Here is an 18804-nt window from a genome sequence, read left to right as displayed (position 1 = left end):
ATTCAAGTATTCTTCATTTGTGTGTGTGTTTCAAATAACCTATGATTTTTTTTTGGGTGATAGAAAACTAACCTATGAATAATCTTCTTTACTCCTACTCTTTTATCATTATTACCTATTTAACCGATTTCTTAAATTAGAAATGGGACATCACACCCTTTGCATTGCAAGGATGACAAGTGTCCTGATTCCCAAATGAAGCCATCAAATGTAACACTTTAAATAAAAGATAAACTGCTTTTGAAAAAAAAAATAGCATTTAGAAAGACATAGTATTGAAGAAAAAATTATCACCGACAAGTTGAAATGTTATAGGTTTTTTTTAAATGGCATTAAAATGTTAAAGGTGATAGCACATCTCTCACAATTTGTTAGAGTAAGTTATAATTGATTAAATATCATTTTTAAACAGGTCCTCCTAATAGCACTTTTATCATAGGAAAACATAGAAATTACTACAAATTTTAGCACAAAACACTTACAAGCTAATTGGACAATGAATGTGAATAGTGTTAATTCAACATGATAAATAATTTTTTATTTGTAAATGATGACATTAGGATCACAAGTTCACAACATTTCATCTCAACAGCTTCAAAAAAAAAAAAAGTATCACCTCAAAAGTTGTCAAAATTTGCTTTCTTAGCAAGACTTATTGATTTCTATAAGGTCGTAGAGGATAAAGCAATACAAATAACACATTTTAATTTAATTTTTATATATGGTATCCAAGTTTTTTTTAGTCAAACTATTTATCTCCCTATCTATGAGGTACCCCTTTTGTTGTTTTTGGAGTATAGTCTATAAGATACCTTGAAAATCCTATGAACTAATAATTGAAAGATCAAACATAAAATTTTTGGACTTACAATGTCTTTTACATTAGAAAAATACTTAGTGTACATCACTTAATGCACACAATGCACACACATTCCAAAAATCAGTTCCAACTTCGACTATTTTTTATTTTATTTTAAAAGCGTGTGTAGCATGTGTATAAATGGCTGTATAATAAATACTACCCTACAAATTATTGAGCCCATCACCCAAAGTTTTCCCAAAATACGATAATAAAAAAAACACATTTATCAAAAGAAAGAAAAAAGAACAAAAGTTAGGAAATGAATAAGGGTACACACCTAATAAAGTTGAAAGTTAAGGGTATTTGTGGGTGACCAAATCCACAAGACTATAACGTAAGACCAACCATGGTTGCAATCCAACTGTAACACTCTCTCTCCCTCATATATATCTTTCTTTTCTTGACTTTCTACGATTTTATCTAATCTAAGAGCTTCCTTTGTTGAACGAACAATTTATCAAATTAACAAATATACAAACAAACACCATTCCAAACGGAACCTTCAGAATATATAAATAGTATTATTTTTTTTCACACTTTTTATTTTTATTCAAGTCAGTTTCGGACCCATAAAAGCTCCTCACAAATCTCACCAGTTTCGAACCTAACATCTTACACTAAACGTTCTTTCTCTTCTCTTTTTTTCTTTTTCTCTGATGGAGTATTTCGTTTCTGTACTTCCTTTTTTTATTTTTTTTTCTGCTGGTGAGTTTGTTCACATTGGTCTCTTTGCTTTTTTGGCTCTTGGAAATGTAAAAAATGAGAACTTGGGTTTTCTTCTGTGAGATTGCAGAGTTTTCTTTCTTTTATCTTTTCTTGGGTTTCTTGCCAACCAAACATAACTTGCATTGCTTATCTGAATTTTTTCTTTTGTTGGGTATGGTTTTTCTTTGCAGAAAAATAGATCTTTACTGTTACACACCGCTTGACTAGAAGCTCTATTGTTGGATCAGCTTGGTTTCTATTCTGGTAATCTTCTCTCCCTCTCTCTCTCCACGTGGGATTGTTGCCTTGTTGGCATTTCAAATTTTTGCTGAAACTTCTCATGGTTCTATGGTTTCATATTGCCAATTCTGCTAGCCTTTGTTTGGTTACATAATTCTCTCTCTCTCTCTCTCTCTTTTTTCTTTTGGTTCTATAGATGTAATTTTTGTATGTTTATGTATGTATGGATGTATGGATGGATGGATGGATATGTCTTTAAAGAAAGGTCAAGGGGCATGAGAGTTATTCTTTAGCACAGTGGATAAAGTTGAAGGTTCAAGAAAAATGGAGTCTTGAAGAAAAATAACATCGGGAAGATTTTATCAATCAAATATACAGATTGCATGTGAATATTTTGGAATACTAAATCTGGTTAGAGCAATGGTTTCTGAGTTTTATTATACTATTTCTAGTAAAAAATTTCCATTACTGTTGAAGATAAGGATGAACCAATGAATGGCCAAGAAGCTATTATTTATTACATTAATTGAAGATTATTCCGCTTTGTCCATTATTAGTAACCAGATAAGCTGATTTAGTGATGAATCAATAATTATTTCAAGGAGCTAAAGACAAATGGTGGCCTCCTAAAATCTGTAAAAATAAACCTATCCATAGGAAAAATATTTCATATATATATATATATGAATGTAAGAAAGAACTTCATCATTATCCAAATCTAATTTATTAACCACTTATGTGATATGTTAAATTGAACATATCCCTATTCCATTATTAGAAGATCAGATAAGGTGATTTAATGGTCTTGGTGGGAGCAAAGGGATGTGTATTAAGTAGTATATTGCTACAATGTACTTTAATTTTTTATTTTATATTAGAAAATCAATTCAAGAATATTCTTTTCCATTCCACAAGCTTCATAAATTGTTTTATAGAATATTCCTTTCCATTCCGCTGGCTTCATAAAATTTGTCCTGATCCTCTAGTAATTGTATTCATACGTTTTAACAGGTAGGTCAGAATTATATATAAAGGACTTTCTGGTAAGTATATACAATGACTAATTGACTATCTTCATATAAACCAATGAAACATAGTCCTTCCCTTGTTACCTGTATAATTGTATATACATGTTTTTGTCTGTTTCTTTATCTACATTTTCTTCCCTTTGTTGTTAGTTAAACCTTGCATGATATATATTGAGTTCGCATGAATAGTCACCTCTTGGATGAGTCCCTGCAAAGAAGTCACCTCTAGATGGTCTTTGAGCATTCAGATATTTGAAATTATGTCAGAACATTTAGCTCTTTATTGTTTTCTGCTAATTGTGGATACATGAATGCAGCTCTTTTTACTATAGAATATGATGGAAATTAAGATATGAATTGAAAATTTTAATCATTGTAAATTTCAATATTATTGAAGCTGTGGCTGTACTATCACTCTTGGCATTTTTTATCTGCTTATCATGTTCATTCTGTAACTACTCTTTTTGTCTTTTATTTATCCTGTCTTTATTCCCATTTTAACATATGCACTTCATGTATGCAATGGTTATCTTAAGAAACAAGGTAAGCTGTATAACTGTGTCATTTCAGCGTATGAAAGCCTAAGATCATATAGCTCTTTTTGACAACCTTCATCTGCAATTAAGCATCGAAGGGTATTTCATGTATAATTGAAAATGGTGTTAGATTTGTATGCGATAGAAATTGTTTATAAAAAATAATTTGATATCTGAGGGTATCGTAGGCAAGATCAATTGTGCCTTTCTATGGTGTCTCCACTTTAGAAAATATTCAAGGCTCTGCCTTTGGGTTTCTTTCATTTATCCTGATTATCTTTTCTCTTTTCTGCTTAGTTTGATGTGGGTCTGTTTGCTTGTAAATAGCAGCTAGGCCTCACTATGGTTTGGGACCTTTTTTTTTCATTGCTTCATAGGTTGAAGCAGGCATAAGCTCCCTCTAAGAGGCACCTGCATTTTTAATAACTACATATATATCTGATAAAATACATTCCCAGCGCACTTACATTTGATGTTCCTAGTTGGGGATGTGCCAAACTTAGAGCTCTAATCATTGTGGTGGGGAACATATTTGAAAATTTAATTCATTCTATAGTAGAATCATGTGAAATTTTCTTCTTTAGTGAGTTTAACTGTTTGAATGACTTTTTCTGGTGGAGAAACATTCACAGAAAGCAGTATATAGCACAACTTCTAATAGAAAAAAAAAATCCTGATACATAGATTTCAACCAGTAGTTGATAAGAAATGAAAGATTTATTGCTCCACTGTAATTATTGAATGGTGGATTTTTACGGAAGCGTATTTTATTGCACAATTCCAATGCTGGGCATTGTCCTTTATAGGGTGGTTATAACGGTCTTTTGCTACCTTCCTGCAGGTATTTGGTTTTCTTTAATTTGGATTAATCCATTGCGATATTTTTGGCGGGAAGGGCATCTTTCCTTCATTGTTCTGCATTTTAAAATTCAAATAACAGATATATGAACACCTACAGGCAATCATGGTGTCAAGGTCTTCTCGCATAAGTTTGCTGGAATTGTCATCTGCGGATATGTTGAGTTTCCCTCAAACTCCTAGACCACTTCCACGGGTGTTGACTGCTCCTGGAATCATTCCTGATGTAGATAGTAGTGGAGATTTAGATGTTCTCTCCCCTAACACCCGTCAAAAAGTAATATTAGTGGCAAATTTTCTCCCTCTTCATGCTCAAAAGGATCCAGAATCTGGCAGATGGTGCTTTAGTTTTGATGAGGATTCACTTTATTTACAGCTTAAGGATGGTTTCTCATCTAACAATGATGTTGTATATGTGGGATCTTTGAAGGTTGAAGTAGATGCAAGTGAGCAAGAAGAAGTTTCCCAGAAACTGCTGGAGGATTTCAATTGTGTGCCCACATTCCTTCCTCCTGACCTTCAAAAGAAATTCTATCATGGGTTCTGTAAACAATATTTGTGGACCCTTTTTCACTACATGCTGCCCATTTGCCCAGACCATGGCAATGGCTTTGACCGGATGCTTTGGCAGGCATATGTTTCTGCTAATAAAATATTTGCAGACAAGGTTCTGGAGGTGATCAATCCAGAATATGATTTTGTATGGGTTCATGACTATCACCTCATGGTTCTCCCTACATTTTTGAGAAAGGCTTTCAATCGAGTCAAGCTTGGCTTCTTCCTCCATAGCCCATTTCCCTCATCAGAAATCTACAGGACTCTGCCAGTCAGGGAAGAAATCATGAGAGCATTGCTTAATGCTGATTTGATTGGTTTTCATACATACGATTATGCTCGCCACTTTCTATCTTGTTGCAGTAGACTGATGGGCTTGGTGTTTGAATCTAAGCGGGGCCACATTGGACTTGAATATTTTGGACGCACTGTGTATATCAAAATTTTGGCTGTGGGGATTCATATGGGTCAACTTGAATCTGCATTGAATCACCCATCTTCTTCCATGAAGGCCAAAGAGATCCAGAAACAATTCAAGGGGAAAAAACTAATTCTTGGTGCCGATGACATGGACATATTTAAAGGCATCAGTCTAAAATTATTAGCCATGGAACGGCTTTTGTTGCAGCATGAAGAGTTGCGGGGCAAACTTGTCCTGGTGCAAATTATAAATCCTGCAAGGACCACAGGGAAAGATGTCCAAGAAGCAAAAAGGGAGACATATATGACTACCAGAAAGATAAATGAGGATTTTGGTTTTCCAGGCTATGAACCGATTATTCTAATTGACCGTAAGGTCCCTACCTATGAGAAGACTGCCTATTATGCTTTGGCAGAATGTTGCATCGTAAATGCTGTGAGGGATGGTATGAATCTAGTCCCATACAAGTATACTGTTTGTAGGCAAGGGACTCCAAAAATGGATGAAGCTCTGGGAATTGCCTCTGCTTCTTGTCATGCTAGTACACTTGTTGTTTCAGAGTTCATAGGGTGCTCACCATCGCTAAGTGGGGCAATTAAGGTGAACCCATGGGATATTGATGCTGTAGCCAATGCACTGTATTTGGCAATCATGATGCCTGATTTAGAGAAGCAGTTGCGGCATGAGAAACACTTTCGCTATATTAGCACTCATGATGTGGCGTATTGGTCCCGCGCTTTTGTGCAGGATTTGGATCGAGCATGCAAAGATCACTACAGCAAACGTTGTTGGGGCCTTGGATTTGGTCTGGGTTTTAGAGTTATATCTCTCTCCCCAAGTTTCCGGAAGCTTTCTATTGATCACATTGTCTCTGCATATAGGAGGACGAATAGAAGAGCAATATTTTTGGATTATGATGGTACAGTAGTGCCCCAAGCTTCAATTGTTAAAACCCCATCCCCCGAAGTTATTTCTGTTCTGAACAACCTGTGTGATGACCCTAAGAACACAGTGTTCATAGTTAGTGGTAGAGGGAAAGACTCACTTAATGAATGGTTTGCTCAATGTGAGAATCTTGGTATTGCGGCTGAGCATGGATACTTCATAAGGTATGTTATATTCTCATAATTATGGGTGCTAATTTGTAATTTTCATTTCTAATACATTTTCCTACATGAAATAGGAGTTCCATTTAATAAAGGTAATTTTCAAGTGCATTGAATGTGCTGTGTCCCTTTATCAAAATGATGTTTTTGAGATAATTGGCCACAAGTATTAATTTCATATTTTCTATGATTCAAATTCTAGGTGGAGTAGGACATCAAATTGGGAAACAAATCCCATAGCCACAGATTTTGATTGGAAAAGGATTGCAACACCTGTAATGAGATCGTACACAGAGACAACTGATGGCTCCAATATAGAGGCCAAGGAGAGTGCCTTGGTATGGCACCATCAAGATGCTGATCCTGACTTTGGGACTTGTCAGGCCAAGGAGCTTTTGGACCATCTTGAAAGTGTGCTAGCAAATGAGCCTGTAGTTGTAAAGAGGGGCCAGCATATTGTTGAAGTAAAGCCACAGGTATGCATGTTTTTTCTCTCTCTGTCTTCTGTGTCCCTGTTATTGGTTGGTTTTTGGAGTGTCTAACATTGGCATCCACACTGCAGGGAGTCACTAAAGGGCTAGTTGCAGAGAAAGTTCTCTCTACCATGATTAGTAATGGGAAACAACCTGATTTTGTGATGTGCATTGGGGATGATAGATCTGATGAGGACATGTTTGAAAGCATATCAAGCATAGCTAATGAATCATGTCTCCCTGCAGCTCCAGAGATCTTTGCATGTACGGTTGGCCAAAAACCAAGCAAAGCTAGGTACTATCTTGACGATACTGTGGATGTTGTGAAATTGCTTCAGGGCTTGGCCACTGCATCAGTTATCAAGCCAAGGCGTAGTTCCGAATTTCAAGTTTCTTTCCAAGACACTGCTTGAAATACACGCACTGTTGTAGGGTTGAGAAGAAAAGTTGTGGATAGGGCTGTGTTGAAATAGGATGCTTTCTTGGATTGTCTTTTCCTTTTCGTGATAGAGTGGACATACTTCAGCAATCAGATTGATCTTTGGTTTTGATGTTAACTCATTTGTTGCAAGAGGGGGCTGGATGATGCACAGATTTGACTCCTTTAGGGAGGAAGATGAGCATCAGAGATTATGGTAATCGTTGCTGACTGACATAGTAATTTTTTGTTCATTTGAAAGTTGGTGCCGTCTGTGAATCTGCTGGCACCTAGTAGAACCATTTATCAAAGGGGATTCCTTTTTTAGCCCAAAGGTTCAGGTGTTAGCTATAGGTATAGTTACTAATACCAAAGCATTTGAACTGGTTTTGATCATACATGAAAGTCATTCTTCTATTGAAGTGTTTTTAGGTCCATGCTTCTGCCTTGTGATACCATTGAGGATAGTGTCTTTTTTTTTTTTTTTTTTGGTTTCCTTCAAAAATTGAAACAAGTTCTAGATGAACACCTTGTATATAGAACTTCATACGCTGCAGAATGTCGTATCATTCATTTTTTCTTGTAAATATCCGTATATTGATTCTCTCTTCTTTTCACTTTAATACATACTATGGGTTACATAGTACGTGCAGTCACCATTTGGTTCACAATTAAAACATTGTTTAGATGTAAGGAAAGTGGATGTGACTTCCTATAGCTACTCTAATATCTTAAAGAGGTGTAAGCAAATTGTTCCCATTTGTTTACTGTCTGCTTAGCAATTCTTTAGTACACAGGCAAGAATAATTCATAGCGATGTTATTTATATTTTCTTTGAAGTAAATAGCGATGTTATTTTGATAGTCAAGAACCAGAAAAACAAAATAAAATTTGAACAAATAGAAACTAAAAAGATTTAACCCTGTATTGACATTATAAACCAAAAACAGAAAAGAAAAATCAAAAAAACTTTTTGAATGAAAATCAGTTACATATTGCAGATGTTCGTCTGCACAAATTCAGATTTATCACATGAAAGCCATGACTAAACGGATAAATCATCTTCAAGCCGGCACTATTCAATTGATGCGGATTAATCATCTTCAAGCTAGCACTATTCAATTGATGCGGATTAATCATCTTCAAGCCAGCACTATTCAGATTTAACCTACGAAAGCCATGGCTGAACGGATTAATTATCTTCAAGCCGGCATTATTCCATTGATGAAAGCCATTATTCAACTCCAAGCCGTGAAGAACACACTGCATCTTTGTCAACAAATGCCCATTATGTCTGACTCCGAGTCCACCATTGTTCTGTTCTTTAAAGTACACGTCCAAGAACTTCTTGAAAGTCTGCAGAGTTAACAAGGTATCCGAACCAGCCTGGTGACTCTTCCCAGCCAAACGCTGCACTCCCAATGCGTTAGCCACTTTCTCTAAACCCCCATAAAGTCCATCACAAAACTTCATCATATGCTTCAAGTCGAAAAGCCTTTTCCCAAATATACTCTGCACCATGATCATAAACCTCGTCAGATCATACGGCAGTGGTCGCCGAATCAAGATTTTCATCAAGTGGGCAATGTCATAGGCACCATGAAAGGTGACCCAAGTGAAAGCAGAGTGATGATTGCCCAACAACCCAGATTCCAAAATCAACGCAGCAAAGTCGGCAGACTCAATACCCTCCTTCAAGTTCTTGTCAAAATCGATTCCTTGGCGCTCAAGCAACTCGATCGATTCCGGGTTCTGGAGATCATTGTAAACGTCGAAATCTTTGAAGTTGAACTCCCACACGTACTGACACTCGGTACCGAAATCAGGAAGACAACCTTTGTCGTCGCAAAGAGCAAGACCCAACTGAATAATGTTGGTGGAGTTCACGTTGTCTCTGATAAACTGGTAGTTCCAGTTCGGAGGGAGTTTTCCGAGGTCGTGCCCGTCGACGTTAGCAGGTCGGTAGACAACACCAGGAAACTCTGTGTCGATTGAAACCGTGCGGTGACTCCTCAATGCTACCTTCACGAGTTCGAACTCCTCTACGAGATTTTCTTTCCATACTTTTCTCACTACTACACTATCCATCTTTGTATTTTCTGGCTATCTAAATCTTAACACAGTTATGTAAAGATTATTCACTCGTTGCTTATTTATAGAAAAATTATACAAAGCCGGTGCACAAACCTTCTCCCACTCGGAAAAGGAAATTATACGAGTACAAGAAGCAATGACTAATAAAACTTTCCCCACTTAGCCTTTGCAAGTGTGCTGGCACTTGTTCATCTGTTTTTTTTTATTTTTTTTTGGTGGTAAAGATTAATAGTTTTCATTGATTATATATATATATATATATATATATATAACCGAAACCTATGAAACGCTCACAATTTTTCATGTCAATACAATATATAAATAAAATTATCATTTTATTTAAATAAAATTATTTTTATTTAGTCCAAACTTAATAAAAAGTGAAACTCTATTTCTTTATCAAGTCCAACTTAAACTCAAACTCATCATTTTCTTTTAAACAAAAATATTTTTGTTTAATCCAAATTTATCAAAGAGTAAAACTCTATCTCTCTAATAAGTCTAAGTCCAACTCAAACACAAACTCAAACTTTGATATTATTATTATTATTATTATTATTATTATTATTATCATCTCTCTATTTCACTAACGTGATATTTTATGATAGGGTGCAAACTTATAACCATGGATTATTCTTTTAAATGTAACCCAATATTTTTATTATATTTTTCTATTTTTTAGTCATATATATTTTGTTTTGTTTCAACTATTTCTAAGTAATGAATCATTTGATTTTTTAATATTTCTTGGTCTTTTAGAAGTTTTAATATCTAAATTATAAAGTTATTTTTTTCAGTATTTGAAATTGTCTGACAAATTTTTTGGAAGGGCTTATTCATTAAATTGTAACACAAATTAAAATCATACAAGAGCAAATCATGTAATGGTTTAGTTTCGTAATCAATTTAAGATTTTATAAAATTATTTTAGTCTACCTCACAAATAGATAAGTTCTCGTGCATAGCACAGGTTAGCAACTAGTTTGAAATTACTACATTTTTCAATCACAAAAAATAACTGAGTAGACTCTCTTAAAACGGTAATTTCTCCACAAAAAAAAGGTAAATTGCAAATTACACCCCTAAAGTTTGAGGGTGCTTGAATTTTACACACCCTAAAGTTTCAGAATTCAGATTTTACTTCCTGATGTTTGAGGCATTTAAATTTTACACCCTAATATTTCAGAATTTAGATTTTATCCCTTAAAGCTTGAAAGTGTTTGGATTTTACACTCCAAATTTTGAAACTTTACTACTTTAAGGTATAAAATCCAAATACTCTTAAACTTTAGGAAGTAAAATTTAAATACCCTTAAAATTTAGGAGGTAAAATCCAAATTTTAAAATGTCAAGATTTAAAATTCAAACACCTCCAAACTTTAAGGAGTAAAATCTAAATTCTGAAATTTCAGGGTGTAAAATCTAAACACCTCTTAGAAAGTGTAATTTGCAATTTAACCAAAGATTTTTTAGTAAAGGTCTATGGAGCTATATGGCACGCCAATAAAAGTGAAAAAAATATATTTTTAATTGGAGATCAGATCTAGGCAAAACCTGGAAATTTAAGAGCGAAAAAGTTACCAATATTTATCATATTTGGTGGGATAGTTGGATGAAAATTTTCATCCTCAATACAGTGAGCAAGTGTAATATCACATTTACATTTTGTAAATTTAAGGTCCGTAAATAGTGTGCTTAGTAAAAAAAAAAAATATGAAGAAATAGAACAAATTAAAAGACAACGTACCCAGATCTGTAGATTTATTGATAAGAACTCCAATAAAGTTTTCAATGCCATTATGTGCTTGTTTGTTTCAGCTTTCCTAACCCAAAAAGCCCGTTTTGAAACTACAAATACAAAAAGCCCGTTTGGTTAGGTATAAGGGTCCGTTTGGATAGAATTTATAACTGAAATTTGAAAACACTGTAGCAAAATAATTTTTAAATGTGTGAATAGTGCCGTGAGACCTATTTTTAATGAAAAGGTGGCTGAAAAGTGAAGTTTGTAGAACCCGTGAACATTACACTGGAAAATAGTCAAAAGTTGCAGTTAAAAAAAAAAAAAAAGGAGAAAATGCGCAAACATGGACGCAAAAACGTGGATCCAAACACTCACTAAAACGCAACTTTTTCCAAAAAGTTGCGTTTTGGGTTTGTGAAGAGAACGCGCAATGCCATAAAGGAGCTCTAAGGTGCATTTTGAAAAAGCCCGTGTGCGTTGATTTATATATCCGTTGGACTCTGCAAGCAATTACCAAATTACCCTTTAATAAATCAGAAGATGTTCTCAGTTCTCATGCCAGATTCCTCATTCCTCTCATCTCTCTGCTCTGCCCTTCAAAAAACCGATCTGACCTAGTGGAGTGGAAGATAGGCAGCGGTAAGATCAAGCAGCAAAGATCAAGCACAGTAAAATGGTAAGAAAAAAGAGAGAATCACGCAACAAAGATTAAGCACAGTAGAATCACGCGGCAAAGATCAAGCACAATAGAACTTGTAGATGAAGTGGTAAGAGAAAAGAGAGAAAGGAAGAAGAAGAAGGGGAAAAAAAAAAGCTGCGAAATGAAACTGAAATGTTCTAGAGGAAGTGGTAGGGAAAATGGGGAAAGAAAGACAAAAAAGAAAAGTGAAGAGTACGTGTGTGGAGGGAAAAAAAAAAGTACGTGTGTGGAGGATAAAAAAAGAGGGAAAAAAAGGAGGAAATACTATCACAATATTTTTTCACAATAAATTTTAAGTGATAAGTTATTATTAGCTAATATTGGTGAGAAAAAATAATTTTTTTAGAAAGAGAAAAAAATAATTTTAATAGTCCATTCAAATTAAAATCAATGTCAATTATCACAATATTTTCACAATAAATCTCAAGTAGTAGGTTATTATTAGCTAATATTGGTGAAAAAAAAATAATTTTTTTAGAAAGAGAAAAAAGTTAATTGTAATAGTACGTTCAAATTAAAATCGGTATCAATTATCATAATATTTTCACAATAAATCTTAAGTGGTAGATTATTATTAGCTAATATTGGTGAGAGAAAAATAATTTTTTAAGAAAGAGAAAAATTGAATTAAGTATGATGAAGTAGTTGATTTAAGTATGAAACAAACTCTTTTATATTTACATTGTCCTTTTTGGTAATTTACCACTCAAACCACCATTTTTATAAGTGCTAGTCAAACACTCAATTTTTTCAAAAAACACTTTTTAACAGTTTTGACCAAACACTCAATTTTTTCAAAAAATTCTTTTTCATACTACGCTTTTTGAAAACTCTACTTTTTCAAAAAACCTAGTTTTAAAAAGCTGAACCAAACTCACCTATATTGTATTCCTTCTAGATTTGGTAGGATGACTTGTAGACTTTAAGTATGTCATAACCACCTGCAAAACACACACACACACACACACACACACACACACATATATATATCAGATCAAAATCTCAATTGAGAATTTACCTGTTGAAATAAAGTATAATTTAATCTTTATCACTTATATGAATAAGTTTTGAAAATCCGAAAAGTGTGTTTATTGTCTCTATTTCTTTCTCATGGGGAGAAGTTTGGGGTGTTTGGTAGAATAGTTTGAGATGAGATTTTTATAGTTTTTTGTAATTTTTTGAAATGCATTTAGATGAAAAAGTGTGGGAAAATATATGTAATGTTGTTTAAAATGTAAAAATGTGAGTTTGAGATGTTACCAAACAGGCCCTTTCAGATAATGAAGTTTGCAAAATTGATAGTAGTGGTGGTTTTGAATAACCATATAGTAGTGGCTAATAGTGGGAGAGTGGTCAATGTTCTAGAAATGTATTTTCCTATTTTTACAAGGCTATTCTTCAATTTTGTGTTTGCTTAAACCTACAGTGTAAGAGTATTTTTGAATCACGAAAATGAGGATCCCAATCCAGAAAAACCTTTTTTTTTTTTTTTTTTCCTTTTTTTGAGAAATAAAAAAACCTCTTAAATAGTAGTATCATAGTCAGGGAAGTTGATTTCGTACCGTTTTGGCTGGTATATTTCGTACCAGTGCCTGAACCGGTACAAAAACGCTTCTATATCATACCAGTTCAAATATCAGATGTATCGGGTCCATTTCGACTTTACTGGGTTATTTACCGGATTTCAGCCATAAATTAAAAACTGGCCGGTACCAAAAAATCAGCAAAAATAAAAGAAGAGAGGAAAAAATAAACGTTTAGTCGACATTACCAGCATTGCAGCAAAATTTTCAAGTATTAAATTGTATTTCGCCGATCTCTTCCCCACCCATCTTCTTTTTCTTCATCCTAACACCTCTGTTCTTCATCTTTACATTTTCACCACTCAGTTGCCCAACTCCTCAAATCTATATCTTGAGCAATGAACTAGTAATAGCATTTGGTTAAGTGTGCCCTTGACAAGTGACAAGACCACTACACTCGTGTGAACTACTAAAGTTTAATAGAGTGTCTATTCAACTTTTTTGAAATTTTTTACCATCTGTCAAATTGATAACGTGTTGTGCACCACAACTACTATTATTATTATATTATTATTATTAATTAAATATATCAACTAAAAAAACTATCTATTGAGTATTTATTAAATAGATAAACTCTCTATTATTATTAAAACGAGCTAACATTTTAAGTTTTTAACTAAAGTTTAGCATACTGATTAAGATATAGACTTATAATTATAAATATTTTTAATAAATTATATGGATTTTGACTAATGAACTTATAAATAAGTAAATAAATATTTATATATATAAATATATAAAATTAGCGGTAATTTTGAAACAATATATCGGTATTAACCGGTACTGAAATATTTCATTTATTTGACCAAATTGAAACACTCTCCAGTATGGTATTGACTCCCTTAATTTTAGTACACTATAACTACCTACAAAAAAAAAAAATCAGATTAAAATCCCAATCAACAATTTACTTATTGAAATAAAGTATGATTTAATCTTATATGAATAAGTTTTGAAAAGCTGAAGAGTGTGTTTATTGTTTTTATTTCTTTCTAACGGTTGAGAAGAAGTTTTAGACAATGAAGTTTGCTTGTTACTTAAGTCGCAAAATTGATAGTAGCGGGCTTTTTGAATAACCGTTAAAGTAGTGGCTAATAGTGGGAGAGTGGTCCTAGGTTGTAACCAATGTTTTAGAGATGTATTTTTATAGGGTTGTCATTTAATTTTGTGTTTGCTTAAACTTAGGGTATATGGGTATCTTTGAACCATGGAAATAATGATCCTAACAAAGGAAACCCCTTATATAGTAGTATTGTTACTATTGTAGTACACCATAACCACCTACAAAAACAATATCAGATTAAAATCTCAATCGACAATATACCTATCGAAATAAAGTATGATTTAATCTTATATGAATAAGTTTTGAAAGGCTGAAGAGTGTGTTTACTATTTTTATTTCTTTCTCACAAGGGAGAAGAAGTTTTAGAGAATGAAGTTTGCCAGTGACTTGCAAAATTGATACTAGTGGGCTTTTTGAATAACCAATAAAGTACTAGTTTTTGAGCAATGTTTTAGAGATGTGTTTTTATGGGGTTATCCTTCAATTTTGTGTTTGCTTAAACTTAGGGTGAAGGGTTATTTTCTATTATTTTATATATCATATAAAATAATAGAAAATAAAATTTTTGATTTAGGTAGCTCCGATGTCAAAGGGATGAAATCCCTCAAATCACTCCCTTGTTGGTAGAATTTCCTAAGTCTACCATCCTTTTCTTTCCTTATTCACTCTTGCAAAAATTCATTACTTTCAACATCTAGAAAACTACTCTTTGCAATTGGGGAATTTTCTATGTAAAGTAAATCGCAAATGAAGCCAGCCAATTGTGTAAGTGCGGTTAATTTTATTATTAGCTCCTCTGTATAACCAAAAGGCCATTCCTCTTTCAAAAATGAGAGAAGCAGGAAAAAAAATAGAGTTCTTCTAATATAGTATTACCTCTATCTTTCTTCAATATTTATATTGGGTATCCAATGACAAGTTTGAAGTTCTGCTTGTGAGTGCACACTAATAGAGCTGCCGTTGTATCTTAGAGAGCGACCACCGGAGCCATTTGCACCGACAAAGTCATTCCAGTGGGGGCGAAATTGCTTCTTTAGGACATCGGATTAAGTTTCGTGTCTCGGCTCAAATCAATAAGTTTATATCTCTCTACACTCTCATCTTATATCTCTAATTTGTTTTGTATTTTGTTAATTAATTTGGGCAATTTCCAAACCTCATTTCCAACAGTTATGTAGGCTATCAGGTTGAAAAATGTGTTATGGGAAAATCTGTTGTGAAGTTTTGGAGAGATTTGCAAAGATATTTAGTAGCCAATTGCCAATTATTTTGGATAATGGGACATTAGTTTTTTGGATTTCTTTGTGATACATTCACCTTTAGAAACTGGGCACTTTTATAAGATTTTAAGGCTTTGACAATCCCATTTATGAACTTTATCACAAACCAAGCAGATAGCATAACATCCAAACTTTGTAGTAGCATTATTGAAAGTTCTAATGTATAAATATTGCAAATTCTATTTCATGTCTCTTGCAACCGTGGGGAGAAAAAAAAAAGTTTAATATCTCAAGTGGAAACTAAGTCAAAATCTTATGAAAAGAAACTACCCTTCCATGAGAAGCCTCTTCCCTATTATATGACCACAAACAAATACCAAGTCTGATCTTTTTTTTTTTTTGTTGAGAAACACACACACACACACACACATATATATAGGGGAAGAGGGATGAGATAAGAGAATACACTCACACGCCAACACCAAAACTGCATGCGGCAGTTAGTGTCGCGGAGCAAGTGATTCCTTAATCTCATTCTCCATAATGGCGAAGTCAGGAATTTAACTTTGGAGAGTCTGATAAAAAAATGACATTTAAATTTTTTTTTCTCTATACATATGTTAATTATATCCCTATTATATACAATAGTCTAAAACAATTTTGTAAATGTATTTAATGTGCTAGTTAAAGTACACTCACCATTTAATGATTCAAAATGATGTTTTTTCGAGTTCAATCTTTGTAGATCTAAAAAGACACTCGTTGCTATATTACTTTAGATTATTCTCTTCTTTTTTCTTTTACATCAATGAATTAATAGTCTTTTAAAAAAATGAATTAATATTTTTTAAATTCCCACAAATCTAGTTTTTAAATCAAATTATATAACTCATTAAATATAGTGAATAAGATAACAAATTATTAATTCATAAAAAAATACTAATAAATTAAAAATTTGCCAGAAAGTAGACAAATCTGAATATATGAAAAATCTAATCAAATAATCAATTACTTAAGAAAAAATAATGATCAATTTTTTTGCTTAGCCCAAAAAGAATCATGTTATATTACTATTTTTTTTTTTATATTATAGGATGTATAATAGTTTAATAGTAATTATATATGTGTATGTGTGTGTATATTATAATGTTATGTAGGATAATATATCTTTGTGCGACGAAGCTTTTTCATTTATTTATTTTGATTTTAATGTAATTTTTAAAATTAAATTTATCTATTGTTAGTGGGGTTATACTGGGAGGGATTTTTAAGAAACTAAATGTACGTTTGGTATACTGAATGTAGATTACATTAGGAATAGTAATCTTTATTACTGGGAATAGAAAACATTGTAGTGGAATAACTATTATTATTCATAAGTTTGGTTGTTAAATATGGAAAGCTTGTAAATGATGATGTATAAGGAAATTTTATATTTTTGGAATTATATTAATTTTAAAACCTATTATATTCACTAAGGAATAGCTATTACATCTATTTTAAAGAGGAATAACTATTCTTCGATTTAAAGAATAGTTATTCCAATGTAATAACTAATCCATATAATAAAGATGCAACCAAATGACCGAATTGCTTTTACACATGAATAACTATTCCATTACAGGAGCTATTACAGCATACCAAACGTACCCTAAAATTTAGGATTTGAAATAGAGTAAACTTGTGAGTTTAGTGTGTGCTAATTTTTAGGAAAAAATTATGAAACGTGCGTGAGATATATTTAAATAGAGGGTGAACTAATTTTTAGGAAAAAAGTTTCTACGATAGTGTTTTTTTGTTGAATTACAATTTTAACCCTACTTTTTATTTTTTTAAGAATAAGGATTATCTAATTAGCTTAGAGTTATTTTTTACATTTTCTAAAGGTATAACTAACTTTTTGAATCCTCTTAATATATAGAGATTAATTTTCTGAATCTTCTTAATATATAGAAATAAAGAAGAAAGAGGAGTCATACTTGGCTACCACTTCAGTTGATGAAACATCAAATTTTAACCACACACGTGATTAGTGATTAGTGATTAGTGATTAGTGAGTTTGAAGTTGGAACATCAAACTTAACTTTAACATAGTGATTAGTGAGTTTGAAGTTGGAACACAGAGAGAGGAAGAAACTGAGAAAAGAGTCACAAATGGGTAGAGCTGATTACAGATACGTGATATTGTAATTTTTTTAGGATAAAAAGAAAGGTTATGTAGCTTTGAAGATTGTTGCACAATTCCATTCTTCAGTTCAATCCAAAGTAAGTCATAGAAGTTTTGTAATGATGAAGGAGGAAAAATTAGAGAAGAGAGAGGATGGGGAGAAATAGTGTGTGTGTGTGTGTGTGTGTGTAATTTTGAGTTGATTTTAGGGTTGGGTTTTGGGTAAGGAGAATGGTAGGGAAATAGAGAAGAGAGAGGAGAAGGAGAATGGTGTTTGGTGTTTGGGATTGATGTTCAGAGTTGGGTTTTTGGGTATCAGGTTTGATTTTCACAATTGTGGAAAGATTTTCTATTAGAAATAGTTTTTTTTTTTTAATTTTTAATAATGCTGATGTGTAAAAATGTGGAAGGTTTTAAAAAAAATCAAATATTAGTTAGAGGCTTCGGTTTTATATTATCTTTGATTTTATCTATCAATTATGATAAAATAATATAAACAAAAAAAAAATCAAATTGTTTTCAACAATTTATCATCAAATTAATATTAAAAATGCTTAATAATAAGCTAAAAAGAAGATTGTTTTCTAAATCAAAATTGAGGAGATGGAAGCAACATATCACCATTGGAACCCATGTCATAAACATGTAATTCATATACGATATACAAAATAATAGAAAATAATGTCTAACCACATTAAGCATAAATTCATATAAGGTAAAAAAAATGGGGAATTACACTTTACTACCCTCAATTATACCTCATATTGCACTTTGCATCCTAAACTTTTCGAATACACGTTTTATACCCTAAAATATGACCCTTGGTACAATTTACACCTCGATGTTAAGTTTTCTGTTAATTTGGATGGAAGTTCAAAGTTTAACTAATGTGTAAAGTGTAATCATGAATATAATTTAGGATGGTAAAATATAATTTCTATTTTATTTTTTAAGGATTAAGAAGAGGAGCAATTAAGTCTTTTCACGTGGTGCCACTTTTTCATCCAAGTTAACAGCAAACTTAACATTGGAGT

The 18804-nt window shown here is 32.6% G+C and overlaps 2 protein-coding genes across 5 annotated transcripts; one reads left to right on the top strand and one right to left on the bottom strand.

Moving 5' to 3' along the window:
- The first annotated feature begins 1325 nt into the window (after positions 1-1325).
- On the top strand, positions 1326-7848 carry LOC142631023 (putative alpha,alpha-trehalose-phosphate synthase [UDP-forming] 9). 4 transcript variants are annotated; one of them, XM_075805083.1, is made up of 5 exons: positions 1327-1643; positions 1759-1831; positions 4213-6314; positions 6514-6787; positions 6874-7848. In XM_075805083.1, the coding sequence occupies exons 3-5, from the start codon at positions 4336-4338 to the stop codon at positions 7195-7197; spliced, it is 2577 nt and encodes an 858-aa protein (XP_075661198.1). In that variant the 5' UTR covers positions 1327-1643; positions 1759-1831; positions 4213-4335; the 3' UTR covers positions 7198-7848. The 4 variants fall into 4 exon arrangements, with proteins under 4 accessions (XP_075661200.1, XP_075661198.1, XP_075661199.1 ...); XM_075805084.1 differs by adding an exon at positions 2819-2850 and having other exon boundaries at positions 1327-1831; XM_075805085.1 differs by having other exon boundaries at positions 1326-1831; positions 4330-6314.
- A 338-nt stretch (positions 7849-8186) lies between these two features.
- On the bottom strand, positions 8187-9290 carry LOC142632920 (putative CCR4-associated factor 1 homolog 11). The gene has a single exon (XM_075807232.1). It carries the CDS (start codon positions 9288-9290, stop codon positions 8187-8189), a length of 1104 nt encoding a protein of 367 aa, XP_075663347.1.
- Positions 9291-18804: the final 9514 nt, after the last annotated feature.

This window comes from Castanea sativa, chromosome 4, assembly GCF_040712315.1.
Source record: "Castanea sativa cultivar Marrone di Chiusa Pesio chromosome 4, ASM4071231v1".
NCBI lineage: Eukaryota > Viridiplantae > Streptophyta > Magnoliopsida > Fagales > Fagaceae > Castanea > Castanea sativa.
Note: the sequence above shows the minus strand (reverse complement) of the source record. Positions and strands in the feature narration are given on the sequence as shown.

Bases quoted from the DNA above. Each gene is read 5' to 3' on its own strand.
- LOC142631023 (XM_075805085.1), top strand. From the start codon at position 4,336: ATGGTGTCAAGGTCTTCTCGCATAAGTTTGCTGGAATTGTCATCTGCG. The intron at 6,315-6,513 runs GTATGTTATATT...TTCAAATTCTAG, and splicing joins GAGCATGGATACTTCATAAG to GTGGAGTAGGACATCAAATT. The intron at 6,788-6,873 runs GTATGCATGTTT...TCCACACTGCAG, and splicing joins TTGTTGAAGTAAAGCCACAG to GGAGTCACTAAAGGGCTAGT.
- LOC142632920 (XM_075807232.1), bottom strand. From the start codon at position 9,290: ATGGATAGTGTAGTAGTGAGAAAAGTATGGAAAGAAAATCTCGTAGAG.